Raw genomic sequence first — 24,909 nt, 5'->3', positions numbered from 1 at the left:
TAATTTAGATATTCAAAAACAGCCATTTTTTTCAAAACACCATACCAGTAACTCAGTTATTGTTGTGAGCACTGTAGTGTATATTTACAGTTTGTCTCATGAAGTTAACACAATTTAAATTGTAATGTGTTTTCCAAGAATATACTGTGCGATGGAGTTTTTCAAACACAACTGGAGCACAAAGCCGCTTCAAAACCTGCAGGAATCAAAAGTTAGTGACTAGGATGACTGTAACTTTTCTCGCATCCTACCCTTCCATATATATTCAAGAAAGATACTTTTTCTTGATATACTGTATACTTGATGTTTCTCAAAATTTTGCTGGTAAAAAGACATTTTTTTGTAATTATAAGTAAACCATTTGAGTTTATTGGAAATTAGTGTTTGTCAAAAATCAATGTTTTCAAAAATAGCCCATTTTGCCAGAAAAAATGTTTTCTTAGTAACCACAACCTCCAGCCTTATTCCACAACAGTAAAGTTAAGGCACACTCTTCAACTCATATGGCTCTCTGACTCAAAAATGTGGCACAGCTATTAGAATACTTACAAAGAGTGGACAGAAATGAACCTGAGGTTTACTCCTAAAGGAAAATATAGCTGGGAACAGCAAGTAAGTACAAGTATTGGGAGGAAAAAATACAATTTTATTTGTATGGATTTAATAGCATAACACTTGAAAATATAACATCAATTTTGAATATTACATGTTCTACCTGGGTTTTAAGGAAATATTTCAATAAAGAAATACTGTAAATGTCACAATTGCTTTCGAATACATCAGATGGCTAATAGTTCAGTGCGCAGATTCCCCATTCGGCAAAAAAACTGCATTTGGTAGATTCTGATGATTCTGGTCACATATTAATAAAGTATCTATCTATCTATCTATCTATCTATCTATCTATCTATCTATCTATCTATCTATCTATCTATCTATCTATCTATCTATTTTTAGAGATTTGTAATATAGGGAAACAAAACATTACCATATTCCTTATATGTATTGATATTTTATTTAGATAATACAATGTTTTAACAAAGGAAAATATCTTCTGTTGTATGTTTTTTATTAAAGATAATGAAAACAAACAAGTGGAAGCAACAATTACTGCTATCCCTGTAAGAGTTTAGAAAATGCACTGTACTGATTCTGTGTAGCTAGTGATAGTACTTTATTGCTTTAATTCCTGCTATCTTCATAATTAAATAATTGTGTATTTGCAGTAATTTTGATACTTCTGATGTACTCTTTTAGTCCCTGTTTCACTTGCCACAATTCCGAAAACTGGTCTTGAATTACAGTGTTCCTCAAAGCATCTTGGAAAACTGCAAAAACCAGAGGGTAAGGTTATTTGAGAAAATGAAAGGGGGAAATTTAAATTTAAAAAATGTGGTCTCTTTTTTTAATCATTAAGCATTTTCAGTAAAGAAATCAAAACATTATAAAACATACAAATTATTACATTTACATTTTAGTGAATTTTAATCAAAATATAAATGTTACAGTAGCCTGTTCCATTTACTTGGCATGTACCATTTACATTTACATCATTTAGCAGACGCTCTTATCCAGAGCGACTTACAACAGTGCTTAGTACCAATTATTTATTAACTAGACTTGATCTAATGGGTTTTTGTTTTAATGTTCACAAGTGTTGTTCAAAAAATATGCAAAAAAATACAATAAATATGTATAATTCAGATGCAGGGAGTAAACAGAGGAATTTATATGATTCAAAGTGGTATGAAAGTCCTCACATTTGTTCTTAGCATAGCAGATAACATTAATATATTGTTATAATATATGTGTAATGACATTATTAAAACCAGAAAGTATGTAAAAATAAATAGTGTTTGGACAGGATCTGTTAAAAGTGATTATGTTAAAAGATATGTTTGGCATATTTCAAATGTAACTTATTTCTTCAGAACATATGTATGTACTGTATATATTAGTTTTAACACATGAAATTGTGTTGTAATGTGAAACATTTTTTATAAATTTAAAAAAATACCTAGCCTGTTGTTACATTTAAAATGGAACTGATGGGAGCTGGGGTCTAAATTTAAAAATAAAAGCCTATAAACCTACCAAATATGTCCACTCTGAAGTTTCAAAGTTTAATATTTAGGAAAACTGTAAAGACAACAAATTCAGAATTGTTTAAAATAATGTTCGCCAATTCTCTTTATTTTTATCTGATTATGTGACTTTTTCTTTAGGTGTACGCATTTCAAAGTCATCTAGAATAAAAATTACTGGGTCAAAACTATAATGTGTATTCTTATATTGCACAGTTTTAAACATAGTATATGATATTTGGTTGTTGTTTGGTTTATGCAGGTGAAGAGAAACATTGCTTTCATGCAGGAGCTTCGGTGTCTCTTTGCCCTCATGGTTGGTACTAATCGAAAGTTTGTAGATCCTTCTGCCGCTGTTGAGTTGCTGAAAGATGCTTTTCGCACAACTGAAGCCCAGCAGGTTAATACTTGTATGACTTTTTGTCTTGTTATGATCTTAATATAGTTGGTGGGTGTTAAACTTAATTTATACTTTATTATGTATCCAGACAGTAGGTATTTTTTTGCTTTTGACAAGTATATACATAAGTGTACATTATGTAAATTTGAGTCATACAAAAGCATATAATTAAGTGTATACCAATAGCCTTCAACAACTTGGCATTTTATTTCAATATTTCCAATTGTCATTTTTCTGTAAAATGTGATAGAAAGGTGTGTTTCTCTTTATTTACTTCTTTAAAGAGAATTTTTTGTTCAGTAAGCTGATATAATCAGTAAATGTTTTTTGCAAGGTATAATATCCACAGCCAGGTTCCTTGTTGGAATGTTATCTGTGTTCTAAAATCCGTAATTAGCACTTTTCTTAGTTTTAGTGACTACACAGATTTGTACCCAGGTAAACACTTAACCAAAGATTGATTAATTATAAAAGTAATCATACTGCACACTCGGCTCACTGTTCAGTTCTTGGATTTGTATACACACATTTCAGCTTGGTGCAAATCAATGGTATGTTGTTTCCTGCATCAAGGTCATATAACTGCATTGGTGAAGTAAATACAAGAACATTGAAATATTTATTACCGAAAAAAAGGAATTGAACTTTGGTGGGCATTAGTCGACCTTATGAAGGCTTTTGATCAAGTACCTCATCAGGTAGCCTCAAGGACATTGAGAGAATCTGGCGTCAAGGAATGATTAGTGCAAGCAGTGATGACCATGTATATGGGAGCTAAAATGAAAGTCTGAACCAATATGGGCTATAGCTATTATTTTGACATCAAGTTAGGAGTTCATCAAGGGTCCATCCTGAATTTGCTTCTCTTTACTATTGTGCTCTAGACCTGACGAAACACGTCAGAGTGGCTTTACTATGGGACCTCCTCTATGTAGATGATTTGATGATAGTTGCAAACAGAGAAGCAAAATTAGCACTAGAATCCTTGAAGCCTACGAAAAAAACTTGTAATCCTGGGCCAACTTAAATTGCTTCGCACCTCTCCATTAGCGTCTTTTGTTTTCCAAATGTGTCTATCAGCACAAGCAGAAAGCAGCCTGCTATCCCATCCCCCCACCGATGGAGCTCAAGTTGCACAGAAGATTCTCAGAGCTCAAGTCTGTTTATTTGGGTGTGAGGTGCCAGGAGCTGTGGTGAGATGTAATAATAGGCTGCTTGCTACCTGTGCTGCTTGACACATTTGGAAAACAAAGGAGCTGATGACGAGGTGCAAAGGAATTTAAGGTGGCCCAGGATTACAAGCCTTTTCGTAGGTTTCAGAGATTCTAGTGTTAAAGGAGAAGCTAACCCAGTAGATGCACTGCCTTGAAGAAAGAGCTCTCAAAGTTAACAAAGCTAAGACCAAAAATAATTTGTGACAAGGTTTCCAAAAGCCAAGATTACTGTTCTAGTAAATTGCAAATATCCCTGTGGAGTGTTTCGAGGAGTGGTTGGGGTGAACTCTACTTTATGCATTAGTTGTGACTTGTGGATCCATAGCCGATGTAGTAGTGTCAGAGGCTCTTTTGGACAGTGAAAGTGATAATACAGCTTTCATGTTTCTTGAGGGCGAAGGTCATAGTCTTGAAACATGTGACAATTCCTGCTATCTTGGAGATATACTGAGTGTTAAAGGAGGTTGCTCCAGTGCAGTAGCCACCAGAGTAAGAAGTACATGGAATAAGTTTAGGGATCTTTGTGGTGTAATTTTAAGCAAAGGTGTTTTTCCTTGTATATGAAGGGTATCGTGTACAGGTGGTGTGTTAGACCTGCTCTAACGTAGAACTAACAAGGATATTCCTTACACAGTTTCAGTGCAGGTGGAAAGTGTTCAAAGAGCACCCCAAGAAAACATGGCATGAAGATGTGCATGCCGAAATGAAGGTGAAACGTATGTAAATCGAGGCAGGGAAAACAGCCTGTAAACATGATGATGATTGAAATATTTATTACCTGAAGCAGGAAAACCTGATTTGTTGTTTTATTTGAAAAAAATGTATTGAATTGAAATGAATTTTAAATGAATAATGGTAAAATATATTTATGTGCATAACTGTGTGTAGAGTGTCTTTAACACTAGAATTACCAGAGCCTACGAAAAAACTCGTATATCCGGCCCACCTTAAATCGCTTCTTAAATCCGTTCACACCTCTCCGCCAGTATCCTTTGTCCTCTAAATGTGCTGATAAAAGACAAGCTGCCAGCAGCCGGCTATTCCATCCCCCCACCGACTTAGAACGTGAGCGAAGTTTTCCCAGCTCACGCCTTGATTGATTATGTGGGAGTGAAGTGGAGTTTTACAGTGGAAATAACAGATCATTATTCTAAAGTAATCTGTGTAAACACATTGTTAAAACAGAAACTTTTTCATATTTTAGTAATAAATGTTACAAAATATAGTAGGCATAAACTATAGAGGGTGGCACGGTGGCGCAGTGGGTAGCGCTGCTGCCTCGCAGTTGGGAGATCTGGAGACCTGGGTTCGATTCCCGGGTCCTCCCTGCGTGGAGTTTGCATGTTCTCCCCGTGTATGCGTGGGTTTCCTCCGGGCGCTCCGGTTTCCTCCCACATTCCAAAGACATGCAGGTTAGGTGGGTTGGCGATTCTAAATTGGCCCTAGTGTGTGGTTGGTGTGTGGGTGTGTTTGTGTGTGTCCTGCGGTGGGTTGGCACCCTGCCCAGGATTGTTTCCTGCCTTGTGCCCTGTGTTGGCTGGGATTTGTTCCAGCAGACCCCCGTGACCCTGTGTTCGGATTCAGCGGGTTGGAAAATGGATGGATGGATGGATGGATAAACTATAGAATATATAAAGCCCGAATTCCAAAGATCAAATAAACATTTTCACAAAAGCTTCAAGAACAACATGTGCGTTGTCCCAGCTGCACTGAATAAGCGCAGGCGCTCTAACATCACCCCTCCCCTGATCTTACTTAGAGAGTCAGGGACAACGCACATGTTGTTCTTTTTTTCTTTCAGTACACGTGGCTTCCCTGTTTATTTATATATCTAGTGACTTCTCTGCCTGTCTGTCTCTCTATTACTCAGTGCTCTGTCTGTCTGTGTGTTATGGATCTTAAAAATAAGTTATAAGGACAGTTGTTCCTGTTAATTGCAGTCTCAATTGTTAAAAAAATATTTGAAAAGGAGCATCCCACATGAAAATATAACGATCTCAGTAACTGACAGTGCATACCAATGTATAAATTTTATGTCCGTTTGAGGTTTAAAAGAAAAGAAAAAAAAAGCAACACTTCATCCCCAGCGGGGAATCGAACTCAGGTCTGTGAGGCAAGGAAAAGCTGCTCTGCGCTAAGATGCAAATCTTAACGCGCTACGCCACAGAAGCTGTTGAATCATTCTTGAAGCTTTTGTGAAAATGTTTATTTGATCTTTGGAATTCGGGCTTTATATATTCTATAGTTTATGCCTACTACATTTTGTAACATTTATTACTAAAATATGAAAAAGTTTCTGTTTTAACAATGTGTTTACACAGATTACTTTAGAATAATGATCTGTTATTTCCACTGTAAAACTCCACTTCACTCCCACATAATCAATCAAGGCGTGAGCTGGGAAAACTTCGCTCACGTTCTAAGTCGGTGGGGGGATGGAATAGCCAGCTGCTGGCAGCTTGTCTTTTATCAGCACATTTAGAGGACAAAGGATGCTGGCGGAGAGGTGTGAACGGATTTAAGAAGCGATTTAAGGTGGGCCGGATATACGAGTTTTTTCGTAGGCTCTGGTAATTCTAGTGTTAAACATAGTGTTCATGATATGTGGTATCTCTTGGTTCTAATCAAATATTGTGAACTATTTTTGGTACAACAGGATGTTAGTGAGTTCACCCACAAACTCCTAGACTGGCTAGAAGATGCCTTCCAGTTGACAGCTGATGGAAAGTAGGTTTGAATGATTTATATTTATTTGTTTTAGATGCAGTACAAGGAGTAAATGCAGTTTGTTAATTAAGAGCAGACTGTTAAGGAAATTGGCTTTTAGCAAATCCTAAGAAATACTTCATATTGAAAGTCTGAATTAAGAGCAGATGCTCAGATCAGTTTTTAAAACATAAATAAAATATGAACACATACATTTTAATTATTTTCTGCAATAAATTTATATTTTTAACTTATAATGTGTTTAAAAAACCAGAAATTGTTAACACGGACATAAGGTATCATATGCAATATGTAAACAAAACATGGTAAGGCAATATTAACTCATATCATTTTATGGTAGATTAGTTTTATAAACATTTACAATTCACACCAACATTTTTTTCTTTAAATCTTTAAACTCAATTAGCTGTTGATGCTTGCCTCAAATTTGAAGCCGTTGCACAGTTTTGACAAAATAAAAGCACTAACTCATTTAAGTCTTGTGTTCCGGTAGGTATTCTTTAAAAATTTACGGGAAATCCACTGCATAAGCAGTACATACAGGTATAGGGGTGACCAGACGTCCTCTTTTCTCTGGACTAGGGAATCCAAAATTAATTACTTGAAATTAAAAGCACCCCAAATGAATTAGCTGACACTATTGTGCAATAAATCAAAGAAACACTGGAAAAGAAAGGGATATTTTCTACATATATTGAATTTACAGGTGACAACTGCAATACAATGCTTGGGGGAATCTGGCATCATGAGGAGGGAAAGAATGTTTTTGCGAACTTAAAAAAAGTCCTTGCAGAACAAGTCTAGTTGGAATGGGCTGCCGAGTGCACATATTGAACAATTGCGTTCATCACGGGGCAGACACACTAGATGTTGACATTGAGAACATTTTCTTCAAAATTTATCACTACTTCCACATCTACACAGTGTGCACGGAGAGTATGAAGGAGTACTGTGAGTTTGCTGATGTAGAATATAGAAGTGTCCTCTCTCACAGCAAGACATGATGGCTGTCATTATTCCCAGGAATTGAGAGACTGCTCCAGATGTATCCAGATTTGAAAGCATTCTTTTTGTCACAGGAAAAATCATCCACACTGATTAAGAAGTTTTTTGAAGATGAGTTCAGTGAGATTTACCTCTGGCAAATGCATTCACTTGTGTGTGTTTCAGTTGCACATTCAGGAGATGGAGAGGGAGAACAATTCAGTTGTGGATGTAAGAAAGATTTTGAACAACATCCACACCATTCTTCATGAACGCAAGATCAAGAACTTCATGCCTCTTAAAGTTAAGTGTATGTTGGCACAGAAGCAGAAGGATGGATTTGGGCAAAGGTGCGACCATTTCATTGCTCACATGCAGGGCCTGTACAGTGAGTGAATAGATTATATAGAGAAATGGATGGTGCCCATGGAGGAGTTTTCCTGTTTTATGTGGATGGAGTGAGATGCCAGACTGGAATGATGTAGAAGGCTGTATCCAGCACCTAGCTGAAAAAGGGTTGAAAACTGATGATGTAAAGTGTTTTGGTCAGGTCACTAGTCTAAGGAAATTTATTGAGAGGAGCAAACCCAGTGGACCAAGGAGAGGAATCACCTGTCTGTTGATTCACTGAAGGGGATTCTGTACACCCAGTACAATTTTAAACATATGACGTGCAAGGACTTTCATGCCTACCTGATGAGTAATCACCGACTGTTGGGAAAGATGCAGTCTGCTGAAAAGTATGCCCAACCACATCAGGAGGACTAAAAGTCTACTGAAATGACTGACTTTTTATTTTATCTTCTTTTATTCTGTGGCCTTTTATGAAATATTTTGAGGTATGCTAAATGTTTTAATTTTATTTATTGTATTATAATTGCCTTATTTAGGGGTAAAAATTGAACAAAGAATTGTCATTTGGCCAAAAGTTATCTTCTGGAGGTACATTAAAAGCACCAAACACCACACCACTGAAAGTGGACTGAACGCCACTGTAGCACAGACTGAATGCCAAGTAAATGGAAGTTTTGTTGTTGTTGGTTTTTTTTGTTTTTTTTTTTTTTACAACTTTTACACTTTATTCTTTGGCCATAAATATATGATAATTTATTGTGTAGTGCAAGATTCAGTAAAAAGTAAAAATGTTCAGTGCAATGTAGGTCAATTGACCACTATTGCTTATAGTGGTATTGGTGTTTTTGTTTCTGCATTTTAGTCTTGTTAAAGGCCAATAAAGTTAATTATCATACTATAACCTAGTAGCCATGACTGTGGATACATTTGTATGCATTTACATGGCCATGGTGCCACATGCACTCCCCCCCTAACCCCCTCAAGACATGCTGCCAAGTGTCCTGTTTTTCACAAACTTAAATCTGGTCACCCTATACAGGTGGGATTTGTGCTTACCCACTCAACTCTTTAATTAACTGCCACCCTGCCAAGGGAATAGAATTATTCGCATATTTACTTTCCTACATAACTTTCTGTTAATACCAAAGATTTTTTTTTCTAGTGTTTTTTGTATGTGCTCCAAAGTGTATTAGCTTTAATGTAGTGTGCCCTATGTTGTTTCTCCCTTAAATGTTCCCTGTTCAATGTTTTATAGTAACCCAGCCGGAAAACAGGAAAACCCAATGGTCCAACTTTTTTACGGCACCTTCTTGGCAGAACGAATACATAATGGTATGTTCAAGATTTCTTTAACTAAGGTTTTGAATAATTTTGTATATGTTTTAAAATAACAGTTTGTATATTTTCAGTGATTCCATTGAACCATTTGAAATTTTTTTTAATGTCTTTAGGTTTATATTTGATTACTTGTAATTATTGGATCATATTAGAAGTACAGTAGACCTCAGTCATTCGTAGATTTTTCCTTAGAACCAATCTAATAATTGTTAGTGGAAACCACAAATATCCTCCACAATTTTTATGGTTTTTTTCGTGGCAGTACTGTACTTTAGAGAGAACAGGAAGCAACTGTAGAGGAAAACGCGGCTTGGGATCGTGAAAGTAGCCAAACTGCAACTCCCAGCAGTCCCTGCAGTGGCTCTAATTGATCTTCTGCTGGGGGTGCTAGGGCTGTTGGGGTCAAAGTATGTCAGCGCAGCTTTTAAAGGGGGCCGGTGACCAAAAGCAAAAAAACGTTTTTGTAATTTGTGTTTCAAGTTTCTGTCTGTCTGCTTTCTGTTGGGTTACCTGTACTTATTCGTTTTGTCCTGGATCGTTTCGTGGTTTACGTCTGGATTGTCTGCCGTCTGCCTGTGTAAATGAGGACTGTAAGTGGATTCATGGCCATCCTGCAAAGAAAGGAGCGCTCCTGAACCCGTCCACCCGTCTACACCATTTCAGGAACTAGCGGTAGGACTATCTTTACATTCCCATTCAACGTGCGGATCTCTGGACTATCTATTTTCATCATTACATTTAATCTGTTGCCATTTTTCATGAACATTTTTCATGATTTACTGTGTGTGTTTTGTTTGTGCTTTGTTGTATTTAATGTATTTAATTAGTCACCGTAAGGGGAACAGGGGTGGTATCGTTGTTTTCATTTATTTCATTTGTTTTCATTACATTCTTTATTTGCTGTTTGATTACCAGTTTGCTTTGTTTTTGTCACTGTGAGTGCGTGCGGGTCGGGCCAAGGCTGGGTGCGTCCCTGGAATCTCCACCATAAAAATAAGTAAATCACCATCTTCTCTGCAGTGTGAATCTTAGCGGCACTGGACTGCTACAGTGTTATTCATTTCTCCTTGCTGCTGATTGACTGTGATGCATCTCCAGCTGAGTGTTTTCTGTTTTGTTCCTTTTAACCCTTAAACCGCCACAACCGGCTGTAGTCATTTCCCAGTGCCATTTGCGAGCACACAGGAGCTGATCAGGCAGTGCCGTACATTCGTTGAGCAGCCAGCTCATGACCACAGCCAGCCCCTTGTGAGCAGGGGGGCTGAACGCACCCCTAGAAGACATGGACACTCCTCAAAAAAACCCTGTTAAAAAACGCTAATAGACTTCTTTCACATTGCTCTCTTACTTGCTGGGCTTACTTGTGGCTGTTCTGTCGCGTGATATGCTTCTCGCGCGACGCTACGCATACTTAAAAGCCTGAACAGCACCTGTCCTTTTTGGCTGATTGCTTTGTTTCTCTCTCCTCTTCCAGACATCATCTGGATGCGGGTCCTGCTCCCGTTGTGCTCCCCTATGATGTTTGTCTATTCTTTAATCGAGAACTAACTGCATACTGAGCTTGTTTTACTTCTGAAAGAGACATGTTTGTTTGAAGTGTTTGAATAAAGTTCCTGTCTCCACAATCCCCTTGTTTTCTGTGCAATTCTGTGACCCAAGCGTGACACCCTGCAGCACTGTAGCCTCACTATCCCTGGGATTGAGCCGTTGCACTAGACTAGCCTGCAAGCATCAGCGCTTACCCCTGTGTGCTTGAGTGCAGCCAGTTCAAGCGCAGTTGGCTCAGTGATTTACTGAATTTCATCCATTGCGTCAGTTGCACCTTGTACATTTTGTTCCAGTAGTTTTTTACGTAGTTTTTACAGTTCATTAGAAGTGTGTAAAATGATTAGTGTTGCAGTTATTGTGATGCTCTTTGCATGAAAAAAAATGGGGTCCATTAAAATTTCACTTTTTGTTTGTGAATTTTAGGGGTGGGCGGTATGACCAAAATTCTATATCACGGTATTTTTCTAAATTATCCCGGTTTCATGGTCTTCGACGGTATTTTTTTCCCCATGCATGAGTGGATGTTAACCACATTTTCCAGTGCAATTACTGGCTAAGAATAACCTATTCCACTGTCAAGAGTATTGTACATTGTACAAAAAAAAAACATTTTAATGTGCACACAAGTATTAATACAGTTTTGCATTGCCCCATAATGTGATAGTTTTCAAGGGGGTGGCACTAATGGTGAAGGTATCACATTGCATGACAGATGCAGTCAAAATATAGAACCTTTTTATTGAACAAATTTTGCAAAAACAAACTATAATTTTGACAACATATTTTCAACCATACAAAGAGGCATTTAGACTTAGTGAAATATCCAGAAGTGCTTGTCAATAATTGTATTGCACCGAATATGTCTTAGAAAAGGAATAAATAGTAAATATTTTTTTGTAAACCAACTACACTTTCTGTTAATGTTAACAATCTCTGTCCACTGACACGTTAAAGTGACTTTTTAAACAACTTTATCATCATTAAACTGCATAATATTTAAACTAATAAATAATAACAATAAAATAAATAATAGTATTATTACTGATAGTTGCACTATTACTTCAAGACTTCAAGCCCAGGTGCATTACACAATATTCACCAAATTAAAATAAAATACAACAAGTGCAACTTGGTGATGACATCTTTACCAGCTGAACCATCATTTAGGCAAACTGCATTAATATGGACCTTGCTTCAAGCTAAGCTATACTGGGAAGAAAAAAACAAACTATATGTCGAGAACAAAGTCAACATTTCCACTTTATTCTCGCCGTTTATGTCGAGATTAAAGTCGACATTTCCACTTTATTCTCGCCGTTTATGTTGAGATTAAAGTCGACATTTCCACTTTATTCTCATAGTTTACTTCATAATTAAAGTAGAATGTCGTAAACTAAACTTCTTCCTAAAATCAATGTTTAATCAATTACTTAATTTACCCCGTCATAAATTAATGCAGCAGATTAAATGCTTTGTGTTACGTTCCCCGACCCAGTGGTTAATCACTACGCTTCTTAAACTGACTTCCTCCGCACTAAGAGAAGACAGCGATCACCATACAGAATCCATTCACTTCATGATATTCCTGCTTTCTGAAAATTTAGAATGCTAAGATAAATACTTGATATCATTTTCATGATGAAATGCATTAAAGCAGGTATTACACATGCACGGTAGTGAGGCGGTAGTGCTGCTCCCTCGCAGTAAGGGGTCTCCAGGTGTATGTTCAGTGTAGAGAACTTTATGGCAGGTGTGACGAGGCTCCAAAAAACTGGATGTATGAATAGCTATCGCACAGGTTTAACTTAAATATTGTGTAAATGTTGGGTTTGTGATCTGCTGGTCGGAGACACAGAATTCAATGCATGTTCTTCTGAGCGGGCTATCTTTATTGCATTCATGCTGTCTCTGTCTGACGTAGGCTACCAAAAACCCCAGTTCCTATCTTTCCTTTTTCTTTCACCACATAACCAATCACCACACGATAAACGTCTTTGTGAAATTAAAACTAGTTATAAACTTAGCCCACGGAGTGTTCAGAACTTTAAAAATATCTTCGTTATACATGTTTAATTATGCCATCCATACAGAGTTGTGCCCATCTCTGAATGAATCACTTAACACAAAGCATTTAATGTGCTATATAACTTATGACGGGGTTTGAGAAAATCTAGTAAATTAAATATTCATTTTATGATGAAGTTTAGTTTACGATGTTCTACTTTAATGACAAATTACGAGAATAAAGTCAAAAGTCAAAAGAATATATTCTCGTCATAAGCGTCAAGATTAAAGTGGAAATGTCGAGAATAAAGTCCAAATGTCGTCACACTATTACACAGTACCCAGGTACATTACACTGTATTGAAAACAAATAAAACAAGTACAACTTGGCTTGCAGTATTATCCTGTAGTATAGAAACAGTATTTACGCATCTGACCTTTTAAAGCTAAAGCATCTCCAGGCGACAGACGTGACTGCTTTTTTTCGGCTCTCTGTCCATTTTCACTGTGCGGCATACCTATGCTACCGCCCACTATTTGGTGGTGTAGCAGTGAAAAACATCCCTAGTGCAACAAATCTGTGTTTAGCTGTGTAGCAGTGAAAAAGGTCCCCACTTGAACAGTTTCCCGCTGCGCCACGTTCCGAACGTCGTTTAGATAGATAGATAGATAGGCAATTTAAACTGGTGTTGCAGTATAAGAAAAATCCATATCATAAAAAAAATAAAAAACGGTTTTCGGTATGAACCGGTATACCGCCCAGCACTAGTGAATTGTGACGTTTATTTAAAGTGCAGCAAAAAGTATTTGCATTAACCCCCAAGTACGTGGCAGTTTAAGGGTTAAAGCCCCAAGATGCTGCCAAAACTCCCTGCACCGTCTAAGACTTCTGGTAATGAAAACGTGCTTGCATGACTTACAGTACATATAGTGGTAACATCGGTTACATTTTAGCACTGCAGAAGACATAGCAGTACAGTATACAGGTTTACCTTTACATTCTTTTTTTTTAGGTAACGTATTAAGTTGAGTTTGAAATTAAATTAAAGTGTTTTTGGGGCATATTTATGGTTTAAACTATACAAATAGGCATTTTTTTAACCACATCCAAAATTTGCGGTTTTCCACAATTTGCGGGTGCTCTAGGAACATAATCCCCATGAATTTTGGGGGTGTACTGTACAGTGATTGTCCATTAATGTTCTGTTTTTGATGACAACATGAGAGTTAGATACAATCATAATTTTACGAAATCACAACCAACATTTTCTTGTTTTGCATTTAAAAGAATGAAGAAAAAATATCCAGGTTTAATCTGTTTTTTGTTTTTTTTTGCTTTGTGTGTGTGTTCTTAATACTTTGTGTGAGCACTGTAATAAACAGTAGAGCATGACAAAAGGGACATGAGGTTTAATCAGAAACCCTCTGTTGTAGTAGGGAATTTTCAAACCAAAGATACAGTACTGTGGGAAAATAAGTGCTTTCTGTGAAATTTTTTTTTTTTCCTTTAACATATCTGGGCAAGTGTTGGTCTTCATTTAAGCAGTATAATTAAACATTCAATTGAAATTAACATAAATGCAAATTTCACATGTGGAAAAAGCAAATACACCCCTGTCCAAAAATTTGAATCCGGTGCATCATCAGAGAGGATCTTTGAGGAACCTGTCTTATTTAAACCCCAGACATTTAGTTTGGTTCACACTTTGTTGTTGAATTGTGTGATATCACAATGCCTAGACTGAAAGAGCTCTCTGAGACCTATGAGTCTGGGAAGGAATTAAAAAAGATTACCAAAGAATTGGAAATCAAGTATCGCACTGTCCAGAAAATCAACTACAAGTGAAGAAGATTACTAAACTAGTGAAAACCTATTTTTTCCCCAAATCAAAAGATCACAAAAAATGAAAACAATTGTTTTGTGAATTTCATATTTTTATTTATGTCTTGGATGTTCTATATTTTATAAAGTAATCCATCCATCCATCCATTTTCCAACCCGCTGAATCCGAACACAGGGTCACGGGGGTCTGCTGGAGCCAATCCCAGCCAACACAGGGCACAAGGCAGGAAACAATCCTGGGCAGGGTGCCAACCCACCGCAGGACTTATAAAGTAATGGAAGTGTAAAATATTTCATTACTGCATAATGCTATTGATGGATAATAATACATTTTATGTATATAGTGCCTTTCCCATGCTCAAGGCACTTACAGAATATAAGATGACATACTTATGCAAAGTAACTGAATGAGGATTTGCTCTGCTATCCAACTCTTCCATCAATAACAGCAGGAGGCACCTGTCTAATAGTAGAATTGTTAACTGAAAAGAACCTGACAATGAAAAATATACAAATGGCTTTGTGAAATACTCTATTTGAGCACTTAAAGTAGATAATAATTGATGATGAAAAGTTTAAAATGAAACAAACCAGCCGGCTCTACAGTTGGTATTTTTATACTGGGAAGAGAGTATAAGCAATAAATACTGTTAAGCGAGTTTGAATGTCTTTAAAAATATTCTTTTAGCATAATGCCTTAAGGTGTATTTCAGTAGTGTGGCAATATGGAAATTGCATTAAAATATGAAAGGAGAGTCATAGGTATTAACAATTTTCTTTAAATAAATTGTGAGAAAGGTTTAAAAACCATTATTTTTGTTAACATTTTACTAAGCCTGTAATAGAATTAAAGCCAGTGTTTGAAGGAATTTTCAAATTGAAAATTTGTTGAGAAAAGTTTTTGCTTGATTTCTCTTTCAGGTAAAACCCTGTCCAATATTGAACGTTTCGGACAGTATCCTTTGCAGGTAAATGGTTTTGACAGCTTACATGAATGCCTGGAAGGTGCCATGGTTGAAGGAGAGATTGAGGCCTTGCATTCAGATCAGACCATCCATTCCAGCCAAGAGGTTGGCATTTTACTGAATTTTAAATTTGTTTAACTCAAACGAAATGTGCAACTTTTGGAATAAATGATTAGAAATTAATGTTAATAATGCCTGTGCAAATGTGCACATGTTAATTCTATTTAAGTTTTTCACTTCACTCTTATGTTCTAAAATAATTGTGTACAATTTATAGCATATACATTTCACAGGCTTCCAGTGAACATATATTGTGTCGTCTTCATTTTGTTTTTACAGTATGTGGACTGGTTAGATTACTATTTAGATTCTGTGATTTCAAGGTGATGGACTGATTCCCTGTTCTTGGCATATTCCTTCCATTAACCAGTACTGCTAGGGTAGGCTTCAACTCAAATATAAGGTCTTGAGTTGGATTTACAGCCAACCGAGTTGAGACCGTTCATACTTAAAGCCGTGGGCCACAGGAGGACAATAGGGTAATAATGTTTTATATCTTCTGTATATATATAATTCACTAAGCAGCCGACCATGGCACGCAAGACAGAGACCATGGGCTACACATGACAGAGCCATGCCCGCCAACTCACAGAGCTCCGCCCACCAACAATTCACTAAGCAGCCAACCATGGCACGCAAGACAAAGACCATGGGATACGCACAACAGTGCATACAGCGATTCCCATCTGCGACAAACATGCTTCTTCTTAGATGGTCCTGCAGGAACAGGGAAAACCTTTGTCTAAAAAAAACCTGATTCATACCATACTAAGACCATAGTGTTTTTGTTGGCTTGCCCGCCTGCCTGACTGTTACCAGCATTCACCGCAATGTACTGGAGTGTAAAACTATCGCTGCTGCTACCTCACACACTGTCCTTATTTCCTGGATTTCCCTGACCCCATCAGATTCAAATTTGCCTTTTACTTTTACACGCAGACAATTTCCTGACCCAATCAGATTCAAATTTGCCTTTTACTTTTACACGCAGACAATTTCCTGACCCCATCAGATTCAAATTTGCCTTTTACTTTTACACGCAGACAATTTCCTGACCCCATCAGATTCAAATTTGCCTTTTACTTTTACATGCAGACAATTTCCTGTTAGATTAGCCTTTGCAATGACAATTAATAAGGCACAGGGCCATACTTTCAAAAAGACATGCCTCTATCTGCCAACTCTAAGACCATGGGATATGCACGACAGAGCCCTGCCCGCCAACTCTAACCCTCCTCCCTCGTCATGGGATACGCATGACAGAGCCCCACCCGCCAACTCTGACCCTCCTCCCGCGTCCACCCTCGCTCTCAAGGCATGCACACTGCCTGCTCATGTGCCCACACGCAACACCTCACCAAACACCGCCTCAGTCGCTTTCGTCTCTGCTACAGTCCACATACACCTCTGAGCCACGTTGACTTTTCATTGTTCTTTTCGGTTCCGGCTGCTTTTCTATATATAATCCACCAAGTCGCCCGACCATGGGATACGAACGACAGCACCCCGCCTGCCAACTCTAACCCTCCTCCCGCGTCATGGGGAATGCACAACAGAGCCCCGCCCGCCAACTCTAACTCTCCTCCCACGTCCACCCTCGCTCTCGAGGCATGGCTTGCTCATGTGCCCGCCCCCAACACTTCACCAAACACATCCTCACTTGCTTTGGTCTGTGCTACAGTCCACATGCAGCTGTGAGCCACGTTGACTGTTCATTTGCCTACCATGGCCACCGCTTCAAATGTATTTCATGGAAACAACACTTCTTTCAATGTTATACAAGTTCCTGCATCAGGTAACTGTTTGTTTCTATCAGTCGGTTTTTTCTAGAAAAATGTCATCGACGAAACTGTTGCTCTCGAACTTGGCAACATGGCTGTAACCTTTGTTTGCCAACATTGGGATAACTTCGGCGACGTGCTGTCCGTTGTTCTTAGTCACGGAAACATAGTCATACAGTCTGCTCAGCACGCGAGCTATATTAAGCGTCACCAACGAAGACTCGCTACACCTTAATGAACAAGTGCTGAAACTTATCCCTACTGACGAAGTGACTTTCACCAGCGTTGACTCCATCGTCACAGACGATCCTGCAGATCAACTTTCATTACCCGAAGAATTTCTTAATAGTCTTACTCCCACTGGCATGCCTCCGCATAAACTCAAAATTAAAATCGGTTCAGTCATCATGCTTCTCAGAAACCTCCTGCCAGCAAAAGGTCTCTGTAATGGCACTAGACTTTCTGTTACCAGCATTCACCGCAATGTACTGGAGTGTAAGACTATCGCAGCTCCTACCTCACAAACTGTCCTTATTCCCTGGATATCCCTGACCCCATCAGATTCAAATTTGCCTTTTACTTTTCCTGTTAGATTGGCCTTTGCAATGGCAATTAATAAGGCACAGGGCCAAACTTTCAAAAGATATGCCTGTATCTGCCAAAACCAGTTTTTAGTCATGGACAGTTGTATGTTGCTCTCACCAGAGTTCCATCTTTTCATTCACTCACAGTCGCATCCTCAAACCCACCCCATTTGGACAACTGTGTCTTTCAGGAAGTGTTCACCCATCAATAAATAATTATGCGGCGTATGCTACGCCGCAGGTTGGCTAGTAGGGTAATAATGTTCTATAAATCTGCAGTGGGCTGGTGCCCCGTCCGGGGTTTGTTTCCTGCCTTGCGCCCTGTGTTGGCTGGGATTGGCTCCAGCAGACCCCTGTGACCCTGTAGTTAGGATATGGTGGGTTGGATAATGAATGGATGGATGTTCTATAAATTACCAAAACCAGCCACCAGAGGCTGTAAATGCTGTATACCTTTTGTTTTTCGTGTATTTACAGCATCGCTACCAGCCATAGAATGGTATGCTCTGCATTGAAGCAGTGAGAGAAGTACTGCTGACAAAGTATATGTGTAATGCCACAAAAAGTGCAGCGGCAGCTTCCACCTGCACCATTAGACTCTTGAGTATGCAAGCGACTCTCCACCCTAGTGTTTAGATCTGGCAGTGCCATGCTGATACTTCAGTACGCAAGCAATGGTACGAGAATGCAGTCAGACTTCTATTTTTGGGCACATATCTAAACATCTATAGCTGCAGATGGAAGCTGCTGCTGCACTTTTCGTGGCATTACACATATACTTTGTCAGCATGCCCATATCGATCAAACACAGGAAGGTCTGCAGTCTACTTGTGACTTTATGCTGTAGGAAGATAAGTAAATAAATTAAGGTAAACAAGTAAATAACAGTTGATGTGACCTTTATACAAGTAATATATAAATGTTTTTTTATATAAAGACCATCATAAAACAATCACAAACAGAACTTTGCATGATACCTTGGTGAGCTTGGCATGCCTTGCTCATCCTCATCTGAGTTCACCTCTGTTTTAGCACATCTTAATTTGAAAACAGCAGTGTCAGTTCGGGGGGGAGCGTGAATGCGACTGAGAGAATTAAACTGAATAAAAAAAAAATGTTAACCTTTACAAGTACCATACATTTACAACGGCTGTTACATACTCAAATCAAATATATGTTTTTATTGTATAATAGTAACAATAAGAGCAGCTCACTACTCAAAACGTTAATTCTGGGAAGCAGCCAGGATCAAACCCATGACCTCTTGATTATGAGTCAGCAGTTCTTACTGCTGTACCACCAAAGCGGTCATGTCAGTGTTGTGCCCTAACCCGATTTCTTTTTCTTCGGTAATATTCTTGAATAATTTGTTTTGTTATACGTTTACCTTTTGTGAAAGTGTTTGTTTATTTAATATTTGGACTTCAGTCTTCACACATTATACACTTCATGTCAAAATTTTGTTGTTAGTACTAAAACATGAAAATAGTTAGTGTTTTAGGTATGTGTTCAACATTTCTTGCATTTCCTGTCATCCTACATTTACGATTGTTGCAGTAGTTATTGTTGTAGACACGAAACACACATGAAATGTATGTGTTCCAAATAACAGTATATTATTTAGCCTATACAACTCCAGACATCTCACACAGAGATAAACAAGGCTTGAGCTGGGAGAGCGTTTTGCCCGAGTTGAGCTCTGTCGGTAGGGGGGATGAGACAGCAGGCTACCTGCTGCTTGTGCTGTTCGACACATTTACAAAACTAAAGACACTGATGAAGACGGGATAAGGAATTTAAGAAAGGCCAGGATTATGAGTTTTTTCGTAGGCTTCAGGGATTCTAGTGTAAATGTGGAAGCTTAGGTCCTCTGACCTCTGAGTGTAAATAATAAGTTGTACAGCTTTTTGTTGGGGAACATTACTAGGATTCACTTTCGAAGAGAATATTACATAAGGTTTATAAAGGTGTGGGAGAAATTGCCTTATGCAGTTCAAATTATAAAACTTTAAAACATAATTTATGTGGTACATTTGTTGTTTTATGGTACAAAAGCTTATATTCAAATCATGCATTTTTTTCAAAATAAGTGTCACTTTACTGTAAGATACTTCATTTTTTTCATGAAATACATTGCAGGTTTTCTAAAACAAATGTGCTGGGAATAAGCATACAGGCCAGGCATGAAGGGAATATGCAAGCTATACACAAGACAGTGTTTGGGCTAGGATTTAAAGAGGGCTGCACCTAACAACTATTTTTTTTATTGATTAGTCTAGCAATTATTTTTTCGACTACTCGACTAATCTAATAAATAACTTGTTAAAATAATAATTTTGGATTACTCTGTTAAAAACCTTAACAAATACCAAAAGGCAAACTTGAAAAACTTTCCTCTATAGAATATGAACAGTGTATTGTTTAATAAAGTGCAAAAAGGAATGTAAAATATAAATATTTCCAAATCAAAATAATTTCAGTTCATGTTCATGAATGAATAATTTGATAACAAAAGTAGTACTGTTTGAATCATTTATTACAGATCAGATCTGTTTAGCAGTACAACATAACTGCAAAAATGCAAGATCAAGTAAGAGTGGAGTTTGTTTAGAATCAGATTTCAGTAACACACAAACATATCTGTTTTGCAGTGCAAAGATCATTTTAAGTAACACTTGAACACAACTTATCAATTCAAGTAACACTTAAGATTATGTAACAAAAACTTGGGCAGTCTGGATCAGATCAACACACAGACTAAGTGTTTTTTTCCTTTTCTCCATCAGTCCGTCTCTAAATGTGATACATAAAGCTATCCTGAGCGATAGAGACAGCAGGGGTTAAGTTAGGCATGTAGTCAGACTTGCTCTTTTCTTTGCCACAGTATTCTTTGCTGCTGAAAAAAGGCGTTCCAAAAGAGTTGATGTTGCTGGGACAGACAAGTATGACTTTGCCAGGAGAGCAGAAGTAGGAAACCTTGCTGAATTATCCTTCCACCATTTGAGTGGGCTCATATCCTTTGGAATAGAATGCTTTCCCGAGTACAGCACTACCTCATTCCTTACCATTTTGCTGTCAGAAGCATTTACATAGCCATTGCCTTCCACACTGCTGTGCTCATCTGAATCTGAACCAAGTAAATTCTGTAACAAGGACATTGGATTCCCCTTTGATTGGATACTGGCTGAGTCATTCTGTTTCACACTTACCTGCTGAAGAGACTTTTCTATCTTTTCCATTTTTTCTTGAAATGCAAGAGCTTGCATTTAGACTGGTACTTTTATCTCTAGTGATAAGAACTTGAGAGTCATGGGTCAGGGGAGGCAGCAACGATGCACAAAATTTTACCATCACCTCTGAATGTGCAACCCCTCCCACCTACCTTGATGCCATTTTCTTTGCTGCAGTTGTCTAGAATGATTTCTGGAGGCAGAACAGAACCAGTTACATAAGACTCTCCACTGAGGAGTATGGTGGCTTGCTCAAAGGGATTTAGAACATGCTCCAGATGTTCCAGTAGGCTCCACTCATCACTTTTCACATCCAAGTAATGCTTCCATTGCTGTGTAACCTCTGGATCAGACAGGGTTGCAGTCACAGGCCATCTTTGCTCCAAGAGGCAACTTATCATATAGTATGCACTATTCTTACTAACTGCTACATGTTGTATCAGTTTATGTTTCAGGTGTTTGCCACTGCTTCTCTTTTGCTTTAAGTTTGCTGCTGGCCAGTTATCTCTCTCTTTATTTTTTTTTTATCTTTTATTGAATTCATTTAAAGCAGGGGTTGCCAACTCTGGTCCGACCACCGTGGCTGCAGGTTTTCATTCTAACCCTTTTTTTTAATGAGTGCCCTGTTTGTGCTGCTAATTAACTTCTTGTGAATTCATTTTAATTGAATTGCTTTTTTAAGATTTGTTCCCCTGAATTTCTTCATCATTCCTCTGAATTGCTTCATTTCTTTCCTTAAATGGCACCCAAACAGAAATGAAGTGTGAAGTGAGTGTGCCAACAGAAGACCAACTAAATCAGGGCCTCAAACTCTAACCAATTTCACTCCAACCTGCTGCTTAATGAGATGCCAATTCTTGTCGTTAATTAAACCAGTTCTTTAATTCCATGGCTTGTTGCTGCTCTTGTGGTGCATTAGCAGATATTTCTGAAATGGTTGATTTTCTCTTTCTAAGAGCACTGTTAAAATGTTTTTGGGACCTGAGTAGACCAACATTCCTGAGACCTTCATCCTTCCTTATTTGCAGATATTGTATGATGGACACCAGATGTTTTGGCTCATTTTGTATTTCATTATTGTTTGGCTGCTAATTAAGGAAAAAGAAACAATTAAGGGATCTGAGTCTTTAAGAGCAAGTCAATTATAATTGGTTCAAAAGAAGTTAATTAGCAGCAAAAACAGGTCACTCATGAAGAAAAGGGTTGGAATGAAAACCTGCAGCGCCGGTGGTCCTTCAGGACCGGAGCTGGCAACCCCTGATTTAAAGTATGTAATGTTTCATATGATCAAGTCAAACTTAACAAGGGTGAGCTGGCACAAGAAAAAGGAGGGTCAGAAGGAGAAAATAGTCTGGACAGCAAGGAGGTTAAAGTAAGAAGGAAGAAAAAAAGGCAGAGACGTAGATAGAGAGAACACCCGTGCTGAACTGAGTGAGGCAGGTGGTTGGGTGTGAGTCTTGGGGCTGTAGGAGCCAGAGGCTGTGGAAGGGGTGCTCCTACTAAGTGTTTACTGGGAGTAGGAGCAGCCTGAAATGCGGTGTTCCCACGGATGCTAAGAGACTAGTGGCAGGAGATGTGTGCGGTTCAGTGTGGTACCACAGGATTGCCGAAGGCCAGGCAATGGAAACCTGAGCCAGTATTTGAAGGTTGACTGTACTTGTTGGCGGGCTTTGAGAAGGAAGCATTGGGGCTTATATTTTACATGGACTGTTTCTGGTTTTAACGTATTGATTTTAATGGATATTTATTGGATTTTAACCTTCATCTTTACCTTGTTTTTATAGATTATTTATTTATTGACTTTTGGAGCACTGCACAATTTTGGACACTGTTGTTTTGATTTCAATAAACGTACTTTATAACCTTTATGCACCTATCCCTTGCTGTGTATGTGTGTTTGTTCTTGTCCACTGACTCGTACCTTGGGTACCCGGCAGCGATGGGCCAACATGCACAGTAACACTTATAATTTGTGCACATTTCATTCTTTTATTTTATTAGTTCAGACCTTTTATTCTTACCAAGCAGGTACAAAGCAGTTAACTAAAGGAGGAGGGATTTCCATTAGACATGCATGTAATTCATGTGTGTATGGTTTAGATCATATTTAATGCCAATGATCCTCAACGTATTTCTTCAGAACATTTCAGAATTATTATATTTTGCACTTTGTAGTTGTAAGTCAGGGCTGGATTCTGTTGTAAGTCACTACTGGATCCTGTTTTGCCAAGATAGAAATGTGGCAAGCCAAAAGGCAAATTGTGGAATGGACCAGGAGGTGAATGAAAAAACTTGTTCACTAAAAACATAAAGGGGTCAAAAGTTCAGGTTTAAGGTCATTTTTTAAGCTATGCCATTACTTTTTTTTTAATTCCATAGTTTTGATTCTGTATTATTTTTGTGATCAAGTGTGTATTTATTTCTTGATTTAAGTACTTATTTTATGATTACTTTTTAATGTTAGATGCGATTAATCGTGATTAAGTACATACAATGATGTGACGAGTTAATTTTTTTTAATCGATTCACAGCCCTAAAATATATATATATCATACATTCAAAAAGTATTCAGAATCCGTAAGCTTTTTCACATTTCACAGCCTTATTCTTAAATCATTTAAATTCATTTTTTCCCCTCATCAACCAATACTCATTACCCCAGAAAGTCAAAGTGAAAATAGTGTTTTAGCAATTTTTGCATATTTGTTAAAAATAAAAAACGTCAATATCCCGTTGACACAAGTATTCAGACCCTTTACTCAGTACTTAGTTGAAGCACCTTTGGCAGTGAAAGGAAAGGTTATATAATGAGAAACAACTGGTTGAAGTTTGAATGGGTTGAAATGAGTGTTGAATTCTTTATAGATTATTCCAGTCTTAAATTATATTTCTATTGTTACTGACATTTCATCTTGTCAATTTGGTAGTATCAGGGAAAGAAAAGTCAGCCTGTTATGTTAAGTGTGGATCCTGTAGTTAAAGTAGTTTTTTTCTACAATTATTTTGCAAATGATTGGGATGTTACCCCGAAGTATGTCTAAAACTATAGACAATGGAGGAAAAGATTTGGGGAAAACCAGGTAACCTGAGTAAACCTGGCCAGTTGTATTTAAACCGATAGTGGTAATGAGGTTGGAAATTGATCTACTGGACAGAATGTTGGCTTCATTGTAGATGTCAGTAGTTGTTTAGGTCTGTTAGAAATAATAAAGAGGGACACAAGATAAATAATGTGGTTTGAACCAGTAAAACCTGATGTATTAAACTGACTGCTCAATCTGTCTTATTTATTATGAAATATGAATCATAAGGCTTTTCAGATGTGCTTTAAAATTCTGTGAGAGGAATAAAAACAGGTTAGTAATTAATGAGTACTAATTTTATGTTAAATTAGATTGTAAACAATTTGAGTAAATGTATTTATATTTCTGAATACAAATAATTATTTTGCAGCGCTGGTTTTCAAAATTGCCTCCTGTTTTGACATTTGAACTTTCACGTTTTGAGTTCAACCAGTCGCTTGGGCGACCAGAGAAGATTCATAAAAAACTGGAGTTTCCACAAGTCATTTATATGGACAGGTATGTTAAAATTGTGTTTACGTACAGAACACAAAATGTTTGCTTATTTAATCAGTTCTTCAGAATTCCTAACTTATCTTCTTTAAGAACTACATAAATGTGATTCCCTTTGTTAATTAGTTTTCAAGAAAAAAACTTTTTGCTATTCATTAAATATTTGTTCTATTTTATATGAGGGTTATCACTAATGTATCATATTATAAAATAGTTGT

At 37.6% G+C, this 24,909-nt stretch overlaps 1 protein-coding gene across 4 annotated transcripts in view; it reads left to right on the top strand.

Moving 5' to 3' along the window:
• usp28 (ubiquitin specific peptidase 28) overlaps nucleotides 1-24,909 on the top strand; it is a 162,065-nt gene that overhangs the window by 69,706 nt on the left and 67,450 nt on the right. For all 4 annotated transcript variants that reach the window (XM_051932276.1, XM_051932275.1, XM_028810304.2 and 1 more), the window contains 6 exons: nucleotides 1,258-1,344; nucleotides 2,347-2,484; nucleotides 6,355-6,425; nucleotides 9,019-9,095; nucleotides 15,418-15,566; nucleotides 24,570-24,697. In XM_051932276.1, coding sequence (XP_051788236.1) covers nucleotides 1,258-1,344; nucleotides 2,347-2,484; nucleotides 6,355-6,425; nucleotides 9,019-9,095; nucleotides 15,418-15,566; nucleotides 24,570-24,697 — 650 coding nt within the window. The remainder of the gene's footprint in view (nucleotides 1-1,257; nucleotides 1,345-2,346; nucleotides 2,485-6,354; nucleotides 6,426-9,018; nucleotides 9,096-15,417; nucleotides 15,567-24,569; nucleotides 24,698-24,909) is intronic.

This window comes from Erpetoichthys calabaricus, chromosome 9 (genome assembly GCF_900747795.2).
Source record: "Erpetoichthys calabaricus chromosome 9, fErpCal1.3, whole genome shotgun sequence".
Lineage (NCBI taxonomy): Eukaryota > Metazoa > Chordata > Cladistia > Polypteriformes > Polypteridae > Erpetoichthys > Erpetoichthys calabaricus.
Note: the sequence above shows the minus strand (reverse complement) of the source record. Positions and strands in the feature narration are given on the sequence as shown.